This window comes from Chelonia mydas, chromosome 5 (assembly GCF_015237465.2).
Source record: "Chelonia mydas isolate rCheMyd1 chromosome 5, rCheMyd1.pri.v2, whole genome shotgun sequence".
Classification (NCBI taxonomy): Eukaryota; Metazoa; Chordata; order Testudines; family Cheloniidae; genus Chelonia; species Chelonia mydas.
In genome coordinates, this window is record NC_051245.2 from 76,726,953 (window position 1) to 76,746,213 (window position 19,261).

At 38.6% G+C, this 19,261-nt stretch overlaps 1 protein-coding gene across 15 annotated transcripts in view; it reads left to right on the top strand.

Moving 5' to 3' along the window:
- CSNK1G3 (casein kinase 1 gamma 3) overlaps positions 1-19,261 on the top strand; it is a 167,661-nt gene that overhangs the window by 116,600 nt on the left and 31,800 nt on the right. For 11 of the 15 annotated variants that reach the window (XM_043547565.1, XM_043547573.1, XM_043547576.1 and 8 more), the window contains 5 exons: positions 10,162-10,247; positions 10,395-10,479; positions 11,522-11,670; positions 14,603-14,698; positions 16,585-16,680. In XM_043547565.1, the coding sequence (XP_043403500.1) occupies positions 10,162-10,247; positions 10,395-10,479; positions 11,522-11,670; positions 14,603-14,698; positions 16,585-16,680 (512 nt within the window). The remainder of the gene's footprint in view (positions 1-10,161; positions 10,248-10,394; positions 10,480-11,521; positions 11,671-14,602; positions 14,699-16,584; positions 16,681-19,261) is intronic. The other 4 variants (XM_037901631.2, XM_037901633.2, XM_043547570.1 and 1 more) reach the window with 2 other exon arrangements.

The following is a 19,261-nucleotide window of genomic DNA, read 5'->3' on the forward strand; positions in this document are numbered from 1 at the left end:
GCATGAAGGGGCATACGAATGTTTAGCATATCTTGCACATAAATACCTTGCAATGCTGGCTACAAAACTGCCATGCAAATGGCTGTTATCACTTTCTGGTGACATTGTAAATAAGAAGAGGGGCAGCATTATCTTCTGTAAGTGCAAACAAACTTGTTTGTCTGAGCGATTGGCTGAACAAGAAGTAGGACTGAGTGGACTTGTAGACTGTAAAGTTTTACATTGTTTTGTTTTTTTCAGTGCAGTTATGTAACAAAAAAAAAATCTATGTTTGTAAGTTGCACTTCTTCGAGTGCTGTTTCTATGGGTGCTCCACTTCAGGTGGTGGTGTGTCCCGCTGCCGTCGATCGGCGATTTTTGCTAGCCATGTCTGGTTGGGGTATGTGTGTGCAGTAGCTGTCTCACAGTGCTGCTGGTGCCTCTTCTCGCATGTGTCGACCCCCTCAGTTCCTTCTCAACCATTCTCAGCTTGAGATGGGGTCTGTTAGTGGTGTCCCTACTAACTTTAGAAAAATATAGTTTTCAGATTAAGATAGTGAGTTAAACTATTTAGTCTTATCTTACTGTAGAAGTCATATTTTAGTGTTGAAGTTTAAAAAAATTTTTTTTCTCTTTTAGTTAAGTCCCCAAATTTCAAAGAGGGACACTTAAAAATGCCTGGATCCCAGGATTCAAAAGTGTGCGTCTTGTAAAGATGCCTTCCAGTCTCAGTTGGACACTCACTTTTTGTCCGGTGCGTCGGTGAGTCGCACATTCCTCAGAACTGCACTCACTGCAGCAAACTACAGGCAAGGGCCAGGAAGGATAGGGATCGCCATCTGAAACTAATCTTCATGGCGAAATCCCTAACCTTTGCAACAGATTCAACAAGTGGCTCCTCTGAGGCTGTCTCCATTGACAGAGCTAGTGCCTCATATTCACAGAAATCAAGAAAAAGGGCCTTGTCCTCACCAAGCCACGAACCGTTAAAGAAACGGTCTCCGGCGAGATCCCTGCCATCGGTGCCGAACTCATCAAGAGTGAGCACCTTCGATGCACCAGGCACCTCTGGCACCGTTCGCCCAGTGACCTCTGCCAGCAAGGTAAAGGAGTCGAGTGGTAGGCACTGTACAGACTCCTCCTCCATGGCACCGTCTACCCCAGCAAGGGGTTTGGTACCACAACCTGCACCGCAGGCCATCGCTCCCCCACTGGCACCAAGCGCAGCGGGGCTGAGCATGGAATAACAGAAACAAACTACGACGGTGCCGAGGAAAGCCACACACAAACGATTGGCACCGAAGAAAATGGCACCGTTCCAGTCCAGGACTGGAAACCAGCAGATGTAGTGTGGCAAACCCCGGCCTCCATCTCCCCAACTAACAAATGCATGGACAAGAAATATCATGTGCCAAATAAGGGCATCTAATTCCTGTTCGCACACCCACCACCAAACTCATTAGTGGTGGATGCAGTCAACCCACGGGGCAAACAATACAGGACCACACCTCAGGACAAGGAATGGAAGAGACTGGAGCTATTAGGCTGAAAAGTCTACACCTTGGCCACACTGTGCTACTGGCAAACTACGACCATGACAATTTTAATAAACTGACAGAATTCACTCAGGACATACCAGAGGAGAAGAGAGACCAGTTCCAGGCCATCGTCAATGAAGGCCAACTTAGCTCCAGGGCTGCACTCCACGCTGCCCTCGATGTAGCAGACAGCCCGCATGATGGCAATGGCCATAGTAATGCGTAGGGCCTCATGGCTTCACTCCTCAGGAATCCCTAGAGAGCTCCAGCACAAAGTAGAAGATCTGCCTTTTGACAGAGACAAGCTCTTTTCCGCAAAAACTGACGAAGTCCTTCAGTCAAGAGTAACATTATGGACCCTAGGGATATACATACCACCTAATAGGAGACATAGATACCAGCCCTACAACAGGAGAGAGATAATACGTCTCAACACCAGCAGAGACCATAAGACGCACGGGGAAAGAGACACAGAACACAGAGACGTTGACAGAACCAATCACAGAATGTGGCATCCCAACAACCACCAAATAAGCAGCAATTGTGAAGAATTGGTCAAGGGTCTGCACAACCTCTCCATAACAACAGCGTCAACGACCAATACCCAAATCTTTAGGCCAGAGGTGGGCAAACTATGGCCTGTAGGCCACATCCGGCCCATGGGACCGTCCTGACTGGCCCCTGAGCTTCTGGCCCAGGAAGCTTGCCCCTGGCCCCTCCCACGCAGTAATGCCACTGTACAGGCAGCGGGGCTGCGACCTCCTGACACTCTGAGCAGCATGGTAAGGGAGCAGTGCACAGCGGTGAGGGGGTTGAGTAGCGAGGCCCAGGGGTCAGTCAGGGGACAGGGACCGGGGATGGTTAGGGGTGGGGGATCCCGGGGGGAAGTTGGATGGGGCAGAAGTTCTGGGGTGGTCAGGGATCGGGGAACAGCGGGGGTTGGATAGAGTGTGGGAGTCCTGGGGGGCCTGTCAGGGGGTGTGGATATGTCAGGGAGCAGGGGGGGTTGGATAGGGGGTGGGATCCTGGGGGGGGGGGGGCGGTTTGGGGCAGGGGTCCCAGGAGGGGCAGTCAGGGGACAGGAAGTGGGAGAGGGCAGAGGCAGGGACCAGGCTGTTTGGGGGGTACAGCCTTCCCTACCTGGCCCTCCATACAGTTTCTCAGTGCGATATGGCCCTCGGGCCAAAAAGTTTGCCCACCCCTGCTTTAGGCACCGACTCGGAGCATATTACAGCAACTGGGCCTCCATCATCTTGGACTAGTGGGTCTTAGAGATCGTTCAAACAGGCTATACCATCCCCTTTATATCTTTCCCACCTGCCCAGCCCCCCTTTCCCATCCCTCTTCAGGACCCTTCTCATGAGCACCTGTTGAGACAAGAGGTACATCACCTTCTGCAAATAGGTGCACTGGAACTAGTTCAATTACATCCCAGAGGGAAGGGATTCTATTCCCATTACTTCCTGACCCAAAAGAAAAATGGGGGGTGGGCGCTGGAGACCCATCCTTTGTCTAAGGAGACTCAACAAATTCATCCGTGCCCACAGATTCAGAATGGTCACCCTGAGCTCAATCATCCCTGTGCTGGAAGATGGGGTCTGGTTCACAGCCCTCTACCTACAAGATGCATAATTTCACATTCCATACTATCCGGCTCTCAGATGCTTCCTAAGTTTACAGTAGGACAAGAAGATTTCCAATACAGAGTGCTACTATTCGTCCTCTCGACGGCACTGAGAGTATTCACCAAAACACTTGGGGTAGTAGCAGCTCACTTACGCAGACGGGGGATACCGATATTCCCTTACTTAGATGACTGCCGACTCAAAGGTGCCACAAAGACAGAAACAGAACGAAACATTCAAATAACCATCTCTCTCTTTCACTCCCTGGGACTGCAAATCAATGAAAAGAAATCCACCCTGGCTCCGGTACAGCAACTAGAGTTAACTGGAGCTTACCTCGTGGCCAGAGAATCACTACCAAGGCCACATTCACAACGACCTCCCTTATATCGTGGTCTCCCTTATTGGTGGTCTCACAGTCCATGGGTACATGTGTGGACATGCGTACAATTATTGGGACATATGGCTGCTACCACATTCATTGTAAAACATGCCAGGCTACACATGTGGTGCCTTCAGAGATGGCTGAATGCAGTATGCATCCCACAAAGACACAGTCTAAACAAGAGAATCACACCCACCACAAAGGTGATACAATCACTATGCTGGTGGACAAACCCAATGAACGTTTGCTCCAGTGTACCATTCCAACAGGAACCACCATCTGTTCAGATCACAACAGATGCCTCCCTGATTGGATGGGGGGCTCAGCTGAACCAACATACCACCCAGGGCAAATGGTCCCCTGCGGAAACACATTTACACATAAATCTACTAGAATTACACCCAGTATGCAATGCATGCTGCCACTTCATTCTCTCATAAGAAACGGAATGTTATGGATCCTAACAGACAACATCGCACGTATGTTCTATATCAACTGCCCAGGTGGAGCATGACCCTTCTCCTTATGTGTGGAAGGTCTAAAACTATGGAACTGGTGCATAAAGCACAATATCACTATCATAGCATCATACCTACTGGGCTGCCTGAATATCATGGCGGACACAATGAGCATACAGTTCTCACAAGAATACGAATGGGAACTGAATGACAAAATAACACATCGTATTTTCCACAGATGGAGAACTCCAGCGATAGACCTGTTTACGATGTGAGCAAATAAGAAATGCCCAGAGTTCTGTTTACGTGCAGGACAGGGAGCACAATCACTGGGAGACACATTCCTTATCAAATGGAACGGCCCTATCCTACATGCCTTCCCTCCGATTCCTCTGATCTCCAGAGTCATACACAGAACATGAACCGACAGGGCCAAGTTAGTCCTTATAATGCCAACATGGCCCAGACAGACTTGGTTCCCTTACCTGACTCGCAAGGCAATATGCAAGCCATTCACTCTGCCCCGTCTATACAATCTCTTGTCACAGGACAATGGTCAAACCCTCCATTTGGATCCGGGGAAACGTCACCTGAACACATGGCTCTTTCATGGCTCTGTCCTGAGGAATTAACCTGTTCTGACCATGTAAAACAAGTACTGAGTAATAGCAGGAAACATAACACACGCTCTACTTACCTCCAGAAATGGAAAAGATTTTCCCAGTGGTGCCAAACCAAACAAATATCTGCACAACCGGCACCACTTCCTATCGTCCTGGATTACCTACTATCCTTAAAAAACTCAGGACTGGCTACGAACTCAATTAAAGTTCACTTCACGGCCATAATGGCCTTCCATCAACAGATGAATGGGACATCAGTATTTGCCCATCCCACTACTAAGAGGTTTGTAATGAGGCTACAGAACGTGTATCTGGATATCTGTGAAGCCACACCAGCATGGGATTGAAACTTAGTGCTCAAATGCCTAACCAGAAAACCATTTGAATCCTTAGCATTGTCTTCTTTACTTCACTTATCTATGAAAGTGGCATTCTTGATAGCCATCACATTGGCACAAAAAGTGAGTGAGATGGGGCACTCATGGCTCACCCCCCATACACAATATTCTACAAGGACAAAGTGACTCTTAGGACACGCCCTAAATTCATGCTCAAAATATCGTCCTCATTCCACCAATTCACTTACCATCTGAAACCACACAACAACCCCCAAGAGGACATTAGATGTCCATCGCACCCTGGCCTTTTATCTTGACAGAAGGAAGGCCTTCCGTAAATCTCCCAGACTATTTGTGTCAGTGACAGAAAGATCAAAGGATGTGGCTATATCCACACAAAGACTATCTAAATGGATGTCAAACTGTATTCAATTGTGCTACTCCCTATGTAACGGAGAAGTCCCAATGGGCATCAGAACACACTTGACAGGAGCCGTAGTGGCTTCCATAGCATTCCTGCACAACGTACCCATTGTAGACGTATGCAGAGCAGCCACACGGGCATCTGAACACACATTCATTAATCATTATGTCATTAAGCTCAGCTTGAGCGCAGACACAAGGGTAGGCTTCACAGTCCTAGCCGCAGCTACAGGCTCAACTCCGAAACTCCTTCCTTTCTCATGAGGGCACTGCTCTACATTCACCTGAAGTGGAGCTCCCACAGGGACAGCACTCAAAGAAGAGGGAAAGGTTACTCACCTTGTGCAGTAACTGAGGTTCTTTGAGATGTGTGTCCCTGTGGGTGCTCCACTACCCACCCGCTTCCCCTCTGCTTCGGAGTGAAAGAATTAAATGCTCCACAATAGAGAAGGAACTGAGAGGGTCGGGGTGTGCACGTGCCAGAAGAACCACCAGCGGCGCCACGAGACAGCTACTGTGCACACGTGCCCCAACCAGACACTGCTAGCAAAAATCTCCAATCGACGGTGCAAGTATGTACTGCCACCTTAAGTGGAGCACCCAGAGGGAGACACATCTCGAAGAACCTCAGTTACTGCACAAGGTGAGTAACCTTCCCTTTCACAACAAAGAGATTGCACTACAGTACTTGTATGAGGTGAATTGAAAAATACTATTTCATTTGTTTATCATTTTTATAGTGCAAATATTTATAATAAAAATAATATGCAATTTGATTTCAGTTACAACACAGAATACAATATATATGAAAATGTAGAAAAGCATTGAAAATATTTAATAAATTTCAATTGGTATTTAACAGTGTGATTAAAACTGATTAATCGTGATTAATTTTTTTATCACGATTAATTTTTTGGAGTTAATCGTGTGAGTTAACTGCGATTAATGAACTGCTCTAATAGAGATAGATAGCATTCATGGAGACTATAGCAATATCTTCTTGGACTTTCTAAGACAAAGTCCAGAATTTGCTTGAGTGTGTGGAAAAATATGAACTTTACAGCCTGAATCTTGTATTTAAAGCTCTTAATTTGTTTTTTCTCTGTTGACTAAAAACTTCTTTCTTCAAGGTAGAATTAATCTACCTCCACAGTATGTTACAGTTTGGGGAATATTTTCTAAAATTGGTACCTCTCTTGTGACTGCAGTGTGAAGAAAATGAATGTCAAAGTCTCTCTGTTTGTTAATTAAGGGCATAACAACCCCCTTTTTGAGCCCTTGCTAGAAAGTTGCTTTTTTTCATTTGTGAAAAATGTTTCTGACGACCATCACATCCTTCTGGCTGACTCACATAGTGTTTAATAATTTTTGATTTTTACGGTTGTATCTTGGGAAGATTCTTTCTGGAGCGGTACTGCAGATGTATTTCTGTGTATAGAGGGGGCCTTGCTTCCAGAAGCTGCCGACCCTGCACTTCCCCAGGCTGACAGATTTTTATGAGAAAGCAAAATTGTTCTATTCTCTATAAAGAATGCCATATTGTCCAATGTGATTTTAGTCTGTTACACATGAAAGTCCAAATTTCATCATCTCTGAATTTTCTAACTTACGCAATTAATTTTCAACCTTTAGGTCTTATTAGTGTAATGTTATATACTCATGCAATACTATAAAAGTTAATTTGAAATTGAATGCATGATGGATCAACTGAACAAAATGTGTTTTGAATCTAAGTTCAGTCAAGTTTTCTTGATAATGAACTACTGATTTAGAACTAGGTTGTGATCTGCCCTTATAGGAGCTTTTTAATTTCTGCCCTCTCGTGTGCCCTGTACCAGGAGCTGATCCCTGTAAGCAGGGCTGACTCACCCCTTCTCCAGTTCTTAATTTGTAATGAAAGAGATGCTGGGGCTCAAGCAATTTTTCTACTTTCATAACTGATGCAGCAAGCTCAGACGTGCCAGGGCTATGAACTGTCAAGTCTAGAAGAGCTGGGGCTCAGCCCTGTTGCAAATTAAGCACTGCCCTTCTCACCACATTTAGGAGACAAGTTCATGTCCTCTTACTGCACAAGTCTGCAGAGTAAGGCTGACACACCTGGTGGAGCAATCTGCATTATCCTAATGCATGATGCGGTGTGTGTTCTTGTCATGCCCACCGAACAGCTCTGAAAGAGAATGCCTCTTTGTTCATCTTGCACAATTACAAATTCATCTGAATTGCTAATAGAGCTTCTCTTTGCTGTTTTAAAATTAAGCTTTATCTATGCTACTAAATGTGGTGTTTTTAATTTGCTTCTCTTTGTGAACATTTTAATCTCCTCTTATATTGACAAGTACTTCAAATCTACCTTCTTCAGACAAACTCTAATTTAGAACACATTAAATGGGTTTAGCTGTTGAACAGCATATTCTCTTCTACGAGTAATGGCCGTTTATCTTTTGTCTATAAAAGGTCTACTAAAATGAGTGGTGACTCCTACAGTGTGGCTTTTTCTAATTACATCTTAAACAAAAAACTGCTCTGTGTACTTCACAAATTATTTCAGATGAACAAAAATTTTGTAGCAACGTTTTTCACCATTTGCTATAACCTAAGAAAAGATGGGGAAAAAAGCATTAATCACAGCAAACTTTTCTTTAATTAAAATACATGAGTCATAAAAGCAACCATTAATAGGATCCTTAAATAACTACTGGCATTGCTTTGACAACTTCAATAAATATTCTATTTGGAAACATTTGTCTTCATACTATGGTCTGACACCTCTCATTTCTTTGCTTCTGTATTACTAAGTGCATTTGCAGGGAAACGGAAGAGTTTATTTAAATTGTTGTTGCTTTCCCATCTGTGGTCTCAATCATGTTCATAGAAATGGAAATTTATATCACCACAGGAACTTAGGAAAACCTGTCAGGAAAAAATATACCAACTCAGAAAAGTACATTATCTTCTTGCAACTGTTCTTCATGGCAAATGAGAGGGAAAATACAGCAAATCTGAATCATGAAACACATACTATTTAGAAACAAATCATCAACTGTTCTTTGAAAGAGAACTCCAAGTTAAGCAGTTTGTAAAATATGCTACCTTTTTGTCAAAATGCTGTTTCTTTTTAATGTCGAGTCCTTTTAAAGGAATAAGCATTTTTTAAAACTGCTTCTGTTGGGAAGGGAAGCAACTGTCAAATGTAAGGACATCACAATGCAAAGTAAATTCACAATCCCCTAACTGTGTCTAAGGGCTTGGCTACACTTACATTTTATAGAGCTCTAACTTGCTGGCTCAAGGGTGTGAAAAATCACCCCCCTGAGCGCAGCAAGTCAGAGCGCTTTAAAGCGGTAGTGTAAACAGGCTCTGAGCACTGGGAGCCATGCTCCCAGTGCTCTGAGCTAATCCCCTCATGGAGGTGGATTACCAGGAGTGCTGGGAGAGCTCTCTCCCAGCGCTTGTACGTGACCACGCTTAACTGCTTAACGTGACCACGCTTGCACTTCAAAGCGCTGCTGCAGGACTGCTCCCGCGACAGTGCTTTGAAGTTTTCAGTGTAGCGATGCCCTAAGATTCGGTCTGTAAAGGCAAATTTTTTGCTATGAACTTCCTGATCTACATTAGGGAGTAGACTAGATAAATTTGTTCAGCATTAGCCATATCTATACTCTCTTTATAAAGTAAATTAGTAGTAGTAGTAATCTATTATTGCTTTAAAACTGGGTGACCAAACAACATTTTACTGTTGAGACTGACGAGTTACTTGTGTATTTATGGAACTGCTTTCAATCCAATGAATCACCTCAATTAAAAAAAAATAGCCTATATAATTGTATGCGTCGTCTCCGGTAGTAGGGGGATGATAATGCTTACTAGCAGCAGTAATTTTTCTGTTGGCTTTAAGATTTTGGGTTATTACATTGTATAATTGAATAATCTAAAGATCATTGAATTATCTATATTGAAGACTCTTAAATATATTGATATCTGTAATTTAAAATGTGAATAATACTTTGGCAATAAGAAATGTGTTTTTGCTTTTAATAGTCAGAATTTCAGAAACCGAAGGGGCACTTGTGAATTTTGCATCACTTGAGTTATCTTTTGGAATTTACTGTTGTTGGTTTTCTTATTTTATTCTATTGTAAACTTTATGGAATACTGTGGCTTGAATTCCGGAATTCTAATATTCTGATTAGTACTTCATTAATGTGAACAAAAATTGTATTACTGCAAAGTAATTCCATTCACAGTTCCACTCTAAGGTCAGCTAGATAGGGGAATAAGCTACAGCTACTCACTTCCTCAATGGTGCTTTTTGACTGATCTTCCATGTAAGACTTCTTACTTCCCCAATAAAACCTTTGGCTTCCTAAAAAACTCCATAAAGTGAATAGATGGGGAACAAATATTACTTTTTCCATGTACCACATTCATTTTCATCATTTTAAGAAGGAAATTTGTTCAATGACAGACTGTAAAATTGTTCTCATTTAACATAGTTGAAATATGTGGACATGTTTACTGAAAGTGTAATTTTAAATATCAGATCAGTTTCCTTTTATACCAAAAATGACTTGTATTATTAAGATGAACATACCTATATTCTGCATTGGCATTTTCTGTTTAACTCTGCTTTTAATAGGGTCTGCAATAGGCAAAAATGTGCACTACTTTAATATAATATTTTTATATTGTTAAACATCTAAATATATTAAAACTTTTTCTAATTCATGTGAAAAATTAAAGTATACTTTAAGCAGACGAAACGTTCTAATAACCTTTTTATTTTATGTTTCAGAACAAAGTAGAAGAGATGATTTGGAAGCTTTAGGACATATGTTTATGTATTTTCTCAGAGGGAGCCTTCCATGGCAAGGTTTAAAGGTAGTGTTTTTAATATCCTCATCTCTCTCTCTTTTTTTTTTTTTTTTTTTTAATAAAAAAAAAAGTCATCTTCTCCATGGTGTTTCCTTAGTAAAGTTGTCTCCTAAAATACTTTCTGAAGTTATAAATTTATCTTTCACATCATAGGCTGATACATTAAAAGAACGTTATCAGAAAATTGGAGACACAAAACGAGCAACACCTGTCGAAGTATTGTGCGAAAACTTTCCAGGTAATGACTCTGTTAATGAAGATGAATCTGTGAATTTATCTTTAAAATAACGCTGCAGTAAATCTTTGTTTTTAGTACTGTAGGGCTGTATACATTACTAAGAAAAATGGCTTTCAAATACATATCATAAAATATATGCAAGTAATTTAAAATATAATGAAACATTACAGAGTTTGGTCACTGACTGTTATTGAAGCTGGGGGATTAGGAGAGAGGCCGAAAATCACTAATTGTTCAATGTATTGACATTCTGTGGGGAGGAGGGAAGAGGGGAGGAAGTTTATTTCCAAGTCCAGATAGTGATCAGTTTGTCCTGAAGCATAAAATTTTGGTCTCCCTTTCATCTGTAAGAAAGCAGATTTAATATTTTTTAAAAATATTTATTGTAACACTTTTCTTACTGGTAGATGACCATCATTTTGAAGTCGACTTACTTAAAACTACTTACAGTTCATTTTGGGCACTACTCCTGCCTCTGAGTCCCCTTAACAATTTTTGTGGTATTATAGTTACATTTTCCTATACAAAAAGATATTTTATTTCCCTGGTTTCTCTGTAAAAGACTCAGACATATGAAACTAATTTGCTATACAGAAGCACCCATGAAATTGACTAAACAAGAAACTTCTATCAAATGTACAAAATAAGCCGGGAGAATGGGGGGGAGTTTTCTGGTGTATAAATCTCTCGCGTCTAGTAATGATAGATTTTAGCATGATTTTTAAAAGTTGATTTTTTTTTATTGTCTATTTGGCTCCATCCTGCAAACATTTACACGTATGGCAGTTCCATTAAATTGAATGGGATACTCATGAACATAAAGTTAATAGGTGCATAATTGTTTCAAAGGGAAAAATGCATTAATTGTTGTGGAACATGAAAACTTAACTGATAAAATAAATTAACATGACAAAATCAATCTGAATTTTATATAGAAAGCTAAAGATTTATTTGGTTTGTTTTTAAATGCCAATGATTAATGAAATTGTTTAACCATTAATAAAACAGAAATGGCAATTATGAATATTTCTCATTTGTATAGAGGAAATGGCTACATATCTGCGTTATGTAAGAAGGCTAGATTTTTTTGAAAAACCAGACTATGACTACTTAAGAAAACTCTTTACAGACTTATTTGATCGGAAGGGCTATATGTTTGATTATGAATATGACTGGATTGGGAAACAGCTGGTGAGTTCAGTTAAGCAAAGATGCTGTATTTTTGTCTAACCAGTTTTTTTTAACTATCGTAGTTAGTCTTAATATTTGTGTATAATTTTTCTTGTATATTATAAAATTTACTAAGATTATGAGTCAAGCTACTATTGTGAAAGCTGCAGAACAGTTTCCATTGTAATCCCCTGTTTTTACATATTGTGAAATTTATGAAATATCACCTTTTGGTCTGAGATTTTTTTCATACTGGGTCTCTTCCCAAAGGTGTGGTGTTTTTTTTTTTTAAACATCAAATAAAATTCCCTCCTCTGTTTTATAATAGGGGGTTGTAGGAATTCTGATCATCTTTTGAGCAGAGTAACAGATTGTCATTTGAAACTTTGCAAGGAGAGAGTCGTCATTGGGAGTGTGTGGTTGTTTCATTTTGGGAAAGTTTTAAGCAACTGAGAAATCACTTCTCAGCATCTGAGGTTTATAGCTGAAACTATACTAAGCTGAAGCTATACTAAAGCCTCATTCCCTTTGTGACATCAAAGTGCACATCTTCCCTGTCCAGCCTGACAGGCACATGAGCTGCTGCTTGCAAGCTTTTGCTGAGACAGGTGGCTTGAAGGAGCTTCTAAGTATCTTGTTAAAATACTCAATAAAAATGTCCTTTTAAAAACATTTTTGACTACTGCCAGGAACTAAAGGATTAGCCCCCACAGTTAGGGTCTCAGCTGATCAGAAAATGGTGGGGGTGGTATCTGTAGAAAATTCTGTCTTTTCACTGAAAAATTACAAAAATTCAATTTTTGCCCAAAAAGACCAAAACTTTTTTTGAGAAAAGCCAGACAGAAATATTTGTAGTCAAAAATTCATGGAAAACATAGTCTAAGTCAATAGAACTTTGGTTGCATGCTCCAATATTATCTATTCTAAGCTTTCATTTTACAAAATTCTGTATTTGACTTACAGAATTTTTTCTACAACTTGAAATAATCTTGTAACATTTTCTTCTTTTTTTACTTACACTAAATTTAATGTCATACTCCTGTATATACGTATCCTTATTTACTTGTGTATATTTTTTCATAACTTATTCTCACTATTATATTTTACTAAGATTGTCAGTACTCCAATAGTCTACACTATAATTATTGTTATTAGATTAATTGTTAATCTGGCTCTTTCTAACTTTTGAGGGCTTGGCTTTGCAACCCAAATAACATTCTGATAACATTGTTTTGTTTGGGGTTTTTTTTGGTACATGATAACGATTATTTTGTATTGCAGTAGTGCCTAGGGGCCCTGTCATGGATAAGGTTCCTGCTCTGCTAGGCAGTATAAAAACACAACTAAATGTGTTCCCCGCTTAGAAGAGCCAACAATCTAATATGAGAGACAGCAGCATATATATTCTCTTCGTCCTTGCTTACATGCGATAATGTATACAGGGTGAAGCAGCGACTTCAAAGCTAACTTTGATCATGTGCACAATTGATTCTTAAGTGTCGGAAAGTATGTGTCAGTTCCCTATGAAACAACTGTGCTTTTTATGTACATGATTTTATAGGATTATGATATTTACATAGTACTACAGTATGCTGCACATAAAGTTATAGCAACAAATGTATTGTGGCTTTTAACAAAAGTTAATATTCTGTAGCACTCAGAAAGGGACAGTCCAAGTTTGAGGGCATCTGAAATCTTTTATTTGGCACATTCTGTCTTTGATTACTTACCCATGCTTGTTTAACATTCTACGGATATAATCTTTCTATGGATTTTCTTTACTTAAAGTAAAAAGGTAGGAATTTCCCTGTTTAGGATTTGGAAATTCTGTTAGCTTCTACAAATTTGAAGTGTGTTAAAATTCCACAATCTGGAACTATTTATACATCACCAGAATGCCTTCTCCCACACATGCTTAGATCGTTTATAGGAAGGAACACCTTCCTTGGGAATGATCAAAGTGGGACTCCCTGCTGTGCATCTTAAAATGTTTTCAGAAGCTTTTCTCAGTCCCCATGTACCATCTGTCCTGAACAACTTTATAAACTTTCACTACTTAGCTAAGCTAGTCTTGAAAATAGCCTCAGTGAATCATTCCTTAGCTACACATCTTACAAACTAAGTGAAAAAATTCCATTGTGAATAGTTGGTAAACAATTTTTCAAAAGCGAATAAGATGGTGAACTCAAATTTCCTCTGGAACAATGAAATGCACTGCTTTTCAGTAAGCATTCTCCCCAGACAAAATTGTATCCTTCAAGCCCCAGCCATTTTGATTATCTGTTTTAAAAAAAAAAAAAAAAAAAGTTGGAAGAAAATTTGTAAAATGGTAATATCTTTTATTTCCACTGTGTTCACATTTAAAACTGGCTTAATCCTCTTTTTTTTTTTCTTCATACTTTCAAAGAGGGCAGAGATTAGTCATAGAAGATTTCAGCCTGAAATCTTACAGGAAGTTATCAGTAACCGAAATAGGTTAGAATGGATACTTCATGCAACTTTAATTGTAGTGGGACCGACACTTCTAGCTGGAGTAGTGGCAAACTTTTCAAATTAAAATGTAAGCAAACAAAAATTTAAGGAACTCCTCACAAAATATACTTGCTGCTTTTATTTGGACCATTTTACAATAACTCATCATGTCCTAAGTATACTAGTGAATGCATTGCAGCATAGACTAGTGAAGTCTTTATAATCAGACATCATTGCAGCAAGTTGCTCCTAAATTTTTGTGAAGGGAGAGCATGATACTGGTTTTTGTGAGGCAATTATCAAGTTTAAGAATTAGTGAGGATCTGCTTCATGACTTGCTGTTGGTTTTGTATGGCCACATCTCTGTACATTTCCATGGCAGGTTCAGAAACATGTTTTGGATTACAATTCAGTAATTGTTGGTATGTAAAAAACTTAAATATTTTTTAACAATTTGGTACATAATATATTATGTTTGTAGCCTACTCCAGTGGGCTCAATTCATTCGGACCCCGCACTGTCATCAAACAGAGAAGCACATCAGCACAGAGATAAGATGCAACAATCCAAAAATCAGGTATGCTGCTCACCTAAGATTTTATCAGCTTTATTTTATGTCATCCTTTTTATAAAGTTTGTTCTTTGTGCCAAAACAGCCTTGCTATTGCTTGTGTTACACATTTTCAAATTGACACCACTTTCTGCTGTCCATTTTTTTCTATGTTTGCTGAAGGTAGCCTTATTAATGCATGAATGTTTTTGGTTTGTAAGTCTTAAATAAAGGTCATAAAGGGCTATTGTGTTTTCAAGTTGTAATTATAAATAAGTGGGAGGTTTTTGTCTTTTTTGATGAACTGCATCCTAAGGAGCATTGCTGTATTTTTTCCTTAGTTTTTCTATTTAATCTTACAGTCTCTTACTTTACACCCTGTACAGTGAATCACCCACTAGTGTTAGAGGGTTCTGTTTTCCTAAGATTGCATTTTTTGTCCCATCATATTTATAGTTTACTGCCACCTTAGTAAATTCAAAAGGCAGTAAAATTTGTGAGAATTCTAGATTTTCTGTTAAAAGTATTGTCAGGTTTTTCTTAGAGAAAATACTTCATGCACAATCATAGGCTATAAGAACAGATGGACTGCTTAAGATTTGAATTCACCATTGTTACGTGGTGCTCATAGTGTGTACAATTCTGTGGTGAGATTACCAGAATGCTGTCATGAGAAAAATGTATTTTTAAGTACTTTCTTACAGATCAATAATTGTTTTATGTAAAGGTTGAAATAGTATCTGTACAAAATATATAAATCATATTTTACTTTGATATGCTGTACAGTTTAAGGGTCAAGCTTCCAAAGTGGACATATAAACTTCACCCTATATATATATGCATATGCATATGCGCATGTGATTTATTCTAGTATTAAAAAAAAAGTGCATATGCACATAGTTACCCACTTTATACATACAAATGAGATTTGCATACATAATGTAGGTGACTAGTTTCAAAAGCTTCGCCCTAAAAGGTTTATGGTTTCTGTACAAAAATCAGTTATTTTAAAGGATATACTCTGAGAATTTCATTAGGAGCTTGTTGCCAAACTAGTGGAGAATTACAGTAAGCTGATAACTTTGATCAGTATTGTGATTTTATACTTCAGTTTATTTCTCAGAAAACTTCAGGCTTTTGTTGATGCAAGGGTAGGAATATACAATATAATAATTGTGCACTGCATTTTGTATTGCATTTGTTGAATGTATATTTTCAGTTATTATAACACTCATGATGTGCAATTGCAGCATTGTATTTTAAACATATGTAATCATCAGTTCTTGTTTTCTTCTGGAGTCTTCATCATATTTTTAATTATATTGCTAATTTTGCATACCCCAAGAGACTATAACCATTTTGGAATTACTTAAAATAATAAAAACAGTTGGTTTGGGGTTTTTTATTTTTGTTTATTGTTATGCTTTCTGCTATTTCCAGATTCTTAATCTGTCTGGTAGTTATGTTTGAGCGTATACATTTTTTTGTTTTTAGCCACTCCACAACTTTTAGCTATAGTAAATAGCAAAGTTTAAACATGTCAAGTATCAAGGAGTAACCGTGTTAGTGTGTATCCACAAAAAAAACAAGGAGTCCGGTGGCACCTTAAAGACTAACAGATTTATTTGGGCATAAACTTTCGTGGGTAAAAACCCCACTTCTTCAGATGCATCTGAAGAAGCGGGGTTTTTAGCCACGAAAGCTTATGCCCAAATAAATGTTAGATACATGTTTAAACTTAAAGACCATCTACATTCATGTGCATATGTACATAGCTGGTTACATTCTGTTTGTGTGTTGTATTCCTGTGGGATTTTTATTTTACATTGTAATACTAGCATGAGGTGTTTAATATGTTTTGGGTTTTTTTCCCTCCTCTTCCTTGCATGCTTAATGCATTATATAATTGGCAGTCGGCAGACCACAGGGCAGCTTGGGACTCCCAGCAGGCAAACCCCCATCACTTGAGAGCTCACCTTGCAGCTGACAGACATGGTGGCTCGGTACAGGTATTTTCTGCTTCTTTGCATGACTGATTATTTCCACATGCTGCAACCTATTCCCCTGTAACTCCTGGCATGATTCTTGTTTTCAGCTGAAAAGTTTGCTTCATAGTTATGTCCATAATTACATTCCCTTATTCTTTTTGTTCTACAACTGCCAAACTGGAAAAGAAAAGTGCAGAAAGTTTGACTTTTTGTATGTTGAATTTCTACAAATGCCTGTTGTAGTTTAGCAGTATAGCTTTCTAAAATTTATATCAACTAAATCCTCTAACGTTATGACTTTAGTTCATCTTAATTTTATATATATTTAAGTAGATTTTAACTACTCAAGTTTATTTAATATTAGCCAATTTGGAGAACTTGGCACAGTGCAGCACTTTATACTTTTTAACCAGGGTAAAAAATGAGAAACGAATGAATATTAGTAATATTTAGTTAAGTACTTTATTTCAATTAAATATCTGTTTAAATAGACTCAGTTTCTACAAGTAAGTATAACAGCGGCTTTAGATATTATACTTGTCCCTACCAAACAAATGTATTTCTCCCCTCCTGATAGAGAGGCCAATGCAAAAAAGGCAAAACTGGCTATCTGACCAGACATGGTGAATTTACATATACATAGTGCTGTCAAATTCACAAAGTAGAAAACTAAAAACAGGGAATTCTGATCATTTTTCAGTGTCTTAGATTTTGCTTTTAAGAATAGTAGTTAAAAATATTCAGACAGTAATGGAATTTATGGCATCCCTTTAAGATGTTAGAGGAATGTGGTTATACATAGTGACTAAAGAGCCTCCAGAAAGCTAATTTTATTGCACTTCCACTTGCAAGTGAAAAACATAATATTAATTTCTGCTTAATGGAAGTGGGTTATCACATCAAAACTTGAACAAAGTGGTGTACTCAGGAAGCTTTTGAATTCACTAATTTGTTTGCTTAATGGTGCGCAGCAGTAACAGCTCTATGTTTCTTTGCCAACCACCAAAATGCTCAAATGAGGTATGATTCCCAGTCCAGTCCATTTCTCATTTGTAAACAGTAGCTTGAGGGGATTCATTCACTAAGGTTGGCCAATTTAGAGTTTCTGTCTAAGTCAAATGCTGACTCATTGTCTTATGTTAATTCCCCACCCAGACCCTGTTATAGTCCAAACTCTTTCTCCCTGAATGCTTAATTTCCTTTGTCAGATTTTTGTAGCTTTCAACCCGGTTTTGCTTTCCTTGTGTATGTGATGTATGTGGTTGCAGTAATTCTTGGGAAATGTAGGGCACGAGAATCAAGAAGATACTTGTCACATCAGATGGCTTGAAAGCTGCCCCGTTTATGTGCGTACACTCTGTTCTTAGTAATTGTTTGTCATGTCAATCAAAATCATAATAATTTAGTATTATAACAAGAAGTTGTATAGGACATGTTGTGTATTTTCCTTGTGCTCAATACGCTTTTTGAGCCTGAGACTGAGAGCTCCATCTATTTATTATATTTTAGTTTTTTCTAAAATATCTTTTGTTTTTTTCTCCTCCAAGGCAAAGAGCAGGGATAAAATTGCATACTTCACCCTGTTAATTCTGTACAATAAGTTTTTTGCATCTTTTAAAAAATTTGAGTCTTGAATTAAATTGCAAACTTCTAAACTGATGCTTGAAAAGCTTTTGTTTGTGTAGAATAAAGTAATTGAATAAAATAAACTGAATATTGCAACTAATCAAAGAGTTGGTTGCTCTAAACCTTTTTATAAAAATAATTAATTCTTATTTAGCTTCCTAGTAACAAGCAGTTTGACTATCAGACCAGTGTTCTGATCACAGCAACTCTTTCAAATCAATAAAATAAAAAAGGAAAGTAGTTGATTTGTCTCCTTGAACCATATTAGAATGTGAAATTAGCATTGGATTTGAGATTAAACTGGATAAAATTGAGATTTCTTAAGTACCTTCTGGCTAAATTAAGAAATATTTCTATCTATGTTTAACATATCAATGGAACACTTCAAATATTTTATGAACATAAGAACGACCATACTGGGTTAGACCAAAGGTCCGTCTAGCCCAGTATCCTGTCTTCCGACAGTGACCAGTGCCAGAGGGAATGAACAGGGAATGAACAGAACAGGAAATCATCAAGTGATCCAATCCCTGTCACCCATTCCCAGCTTCTGGCAAACAGAGGCTAGGGACACCATCCCTGCCCATCCTGGCTAATAGCCATTGACAGACCTATCCTCCATGAATTTATCTAGTTCTGGTGCATTTAGTTTATGGCGCATTCAGTACTTTATTCAAAATAATTACTTCAACAGTCCCAGCATTTACTGAGAAAAATTTCAGTACTTTGCTTTTTCTAACCCAAAAACATGACCATCACAAGAGCAGTTTTTAATTTATCTTAACATTTTGGTCCATTTAAAGCTACAGGGCAAATTCAGTATTTACCTTTAAAAGAAGAAAGTATTTTTTAGGAAATGGTGACGGTGTGTCCTGTAGGTACAGAACAATAGCAGATATTGATTTAATTCTTTAATAGTGGAAAACTGAAATTACGAGAGTACAGACCTTTTAGATAACCTGGCAGCAAAGTTAAA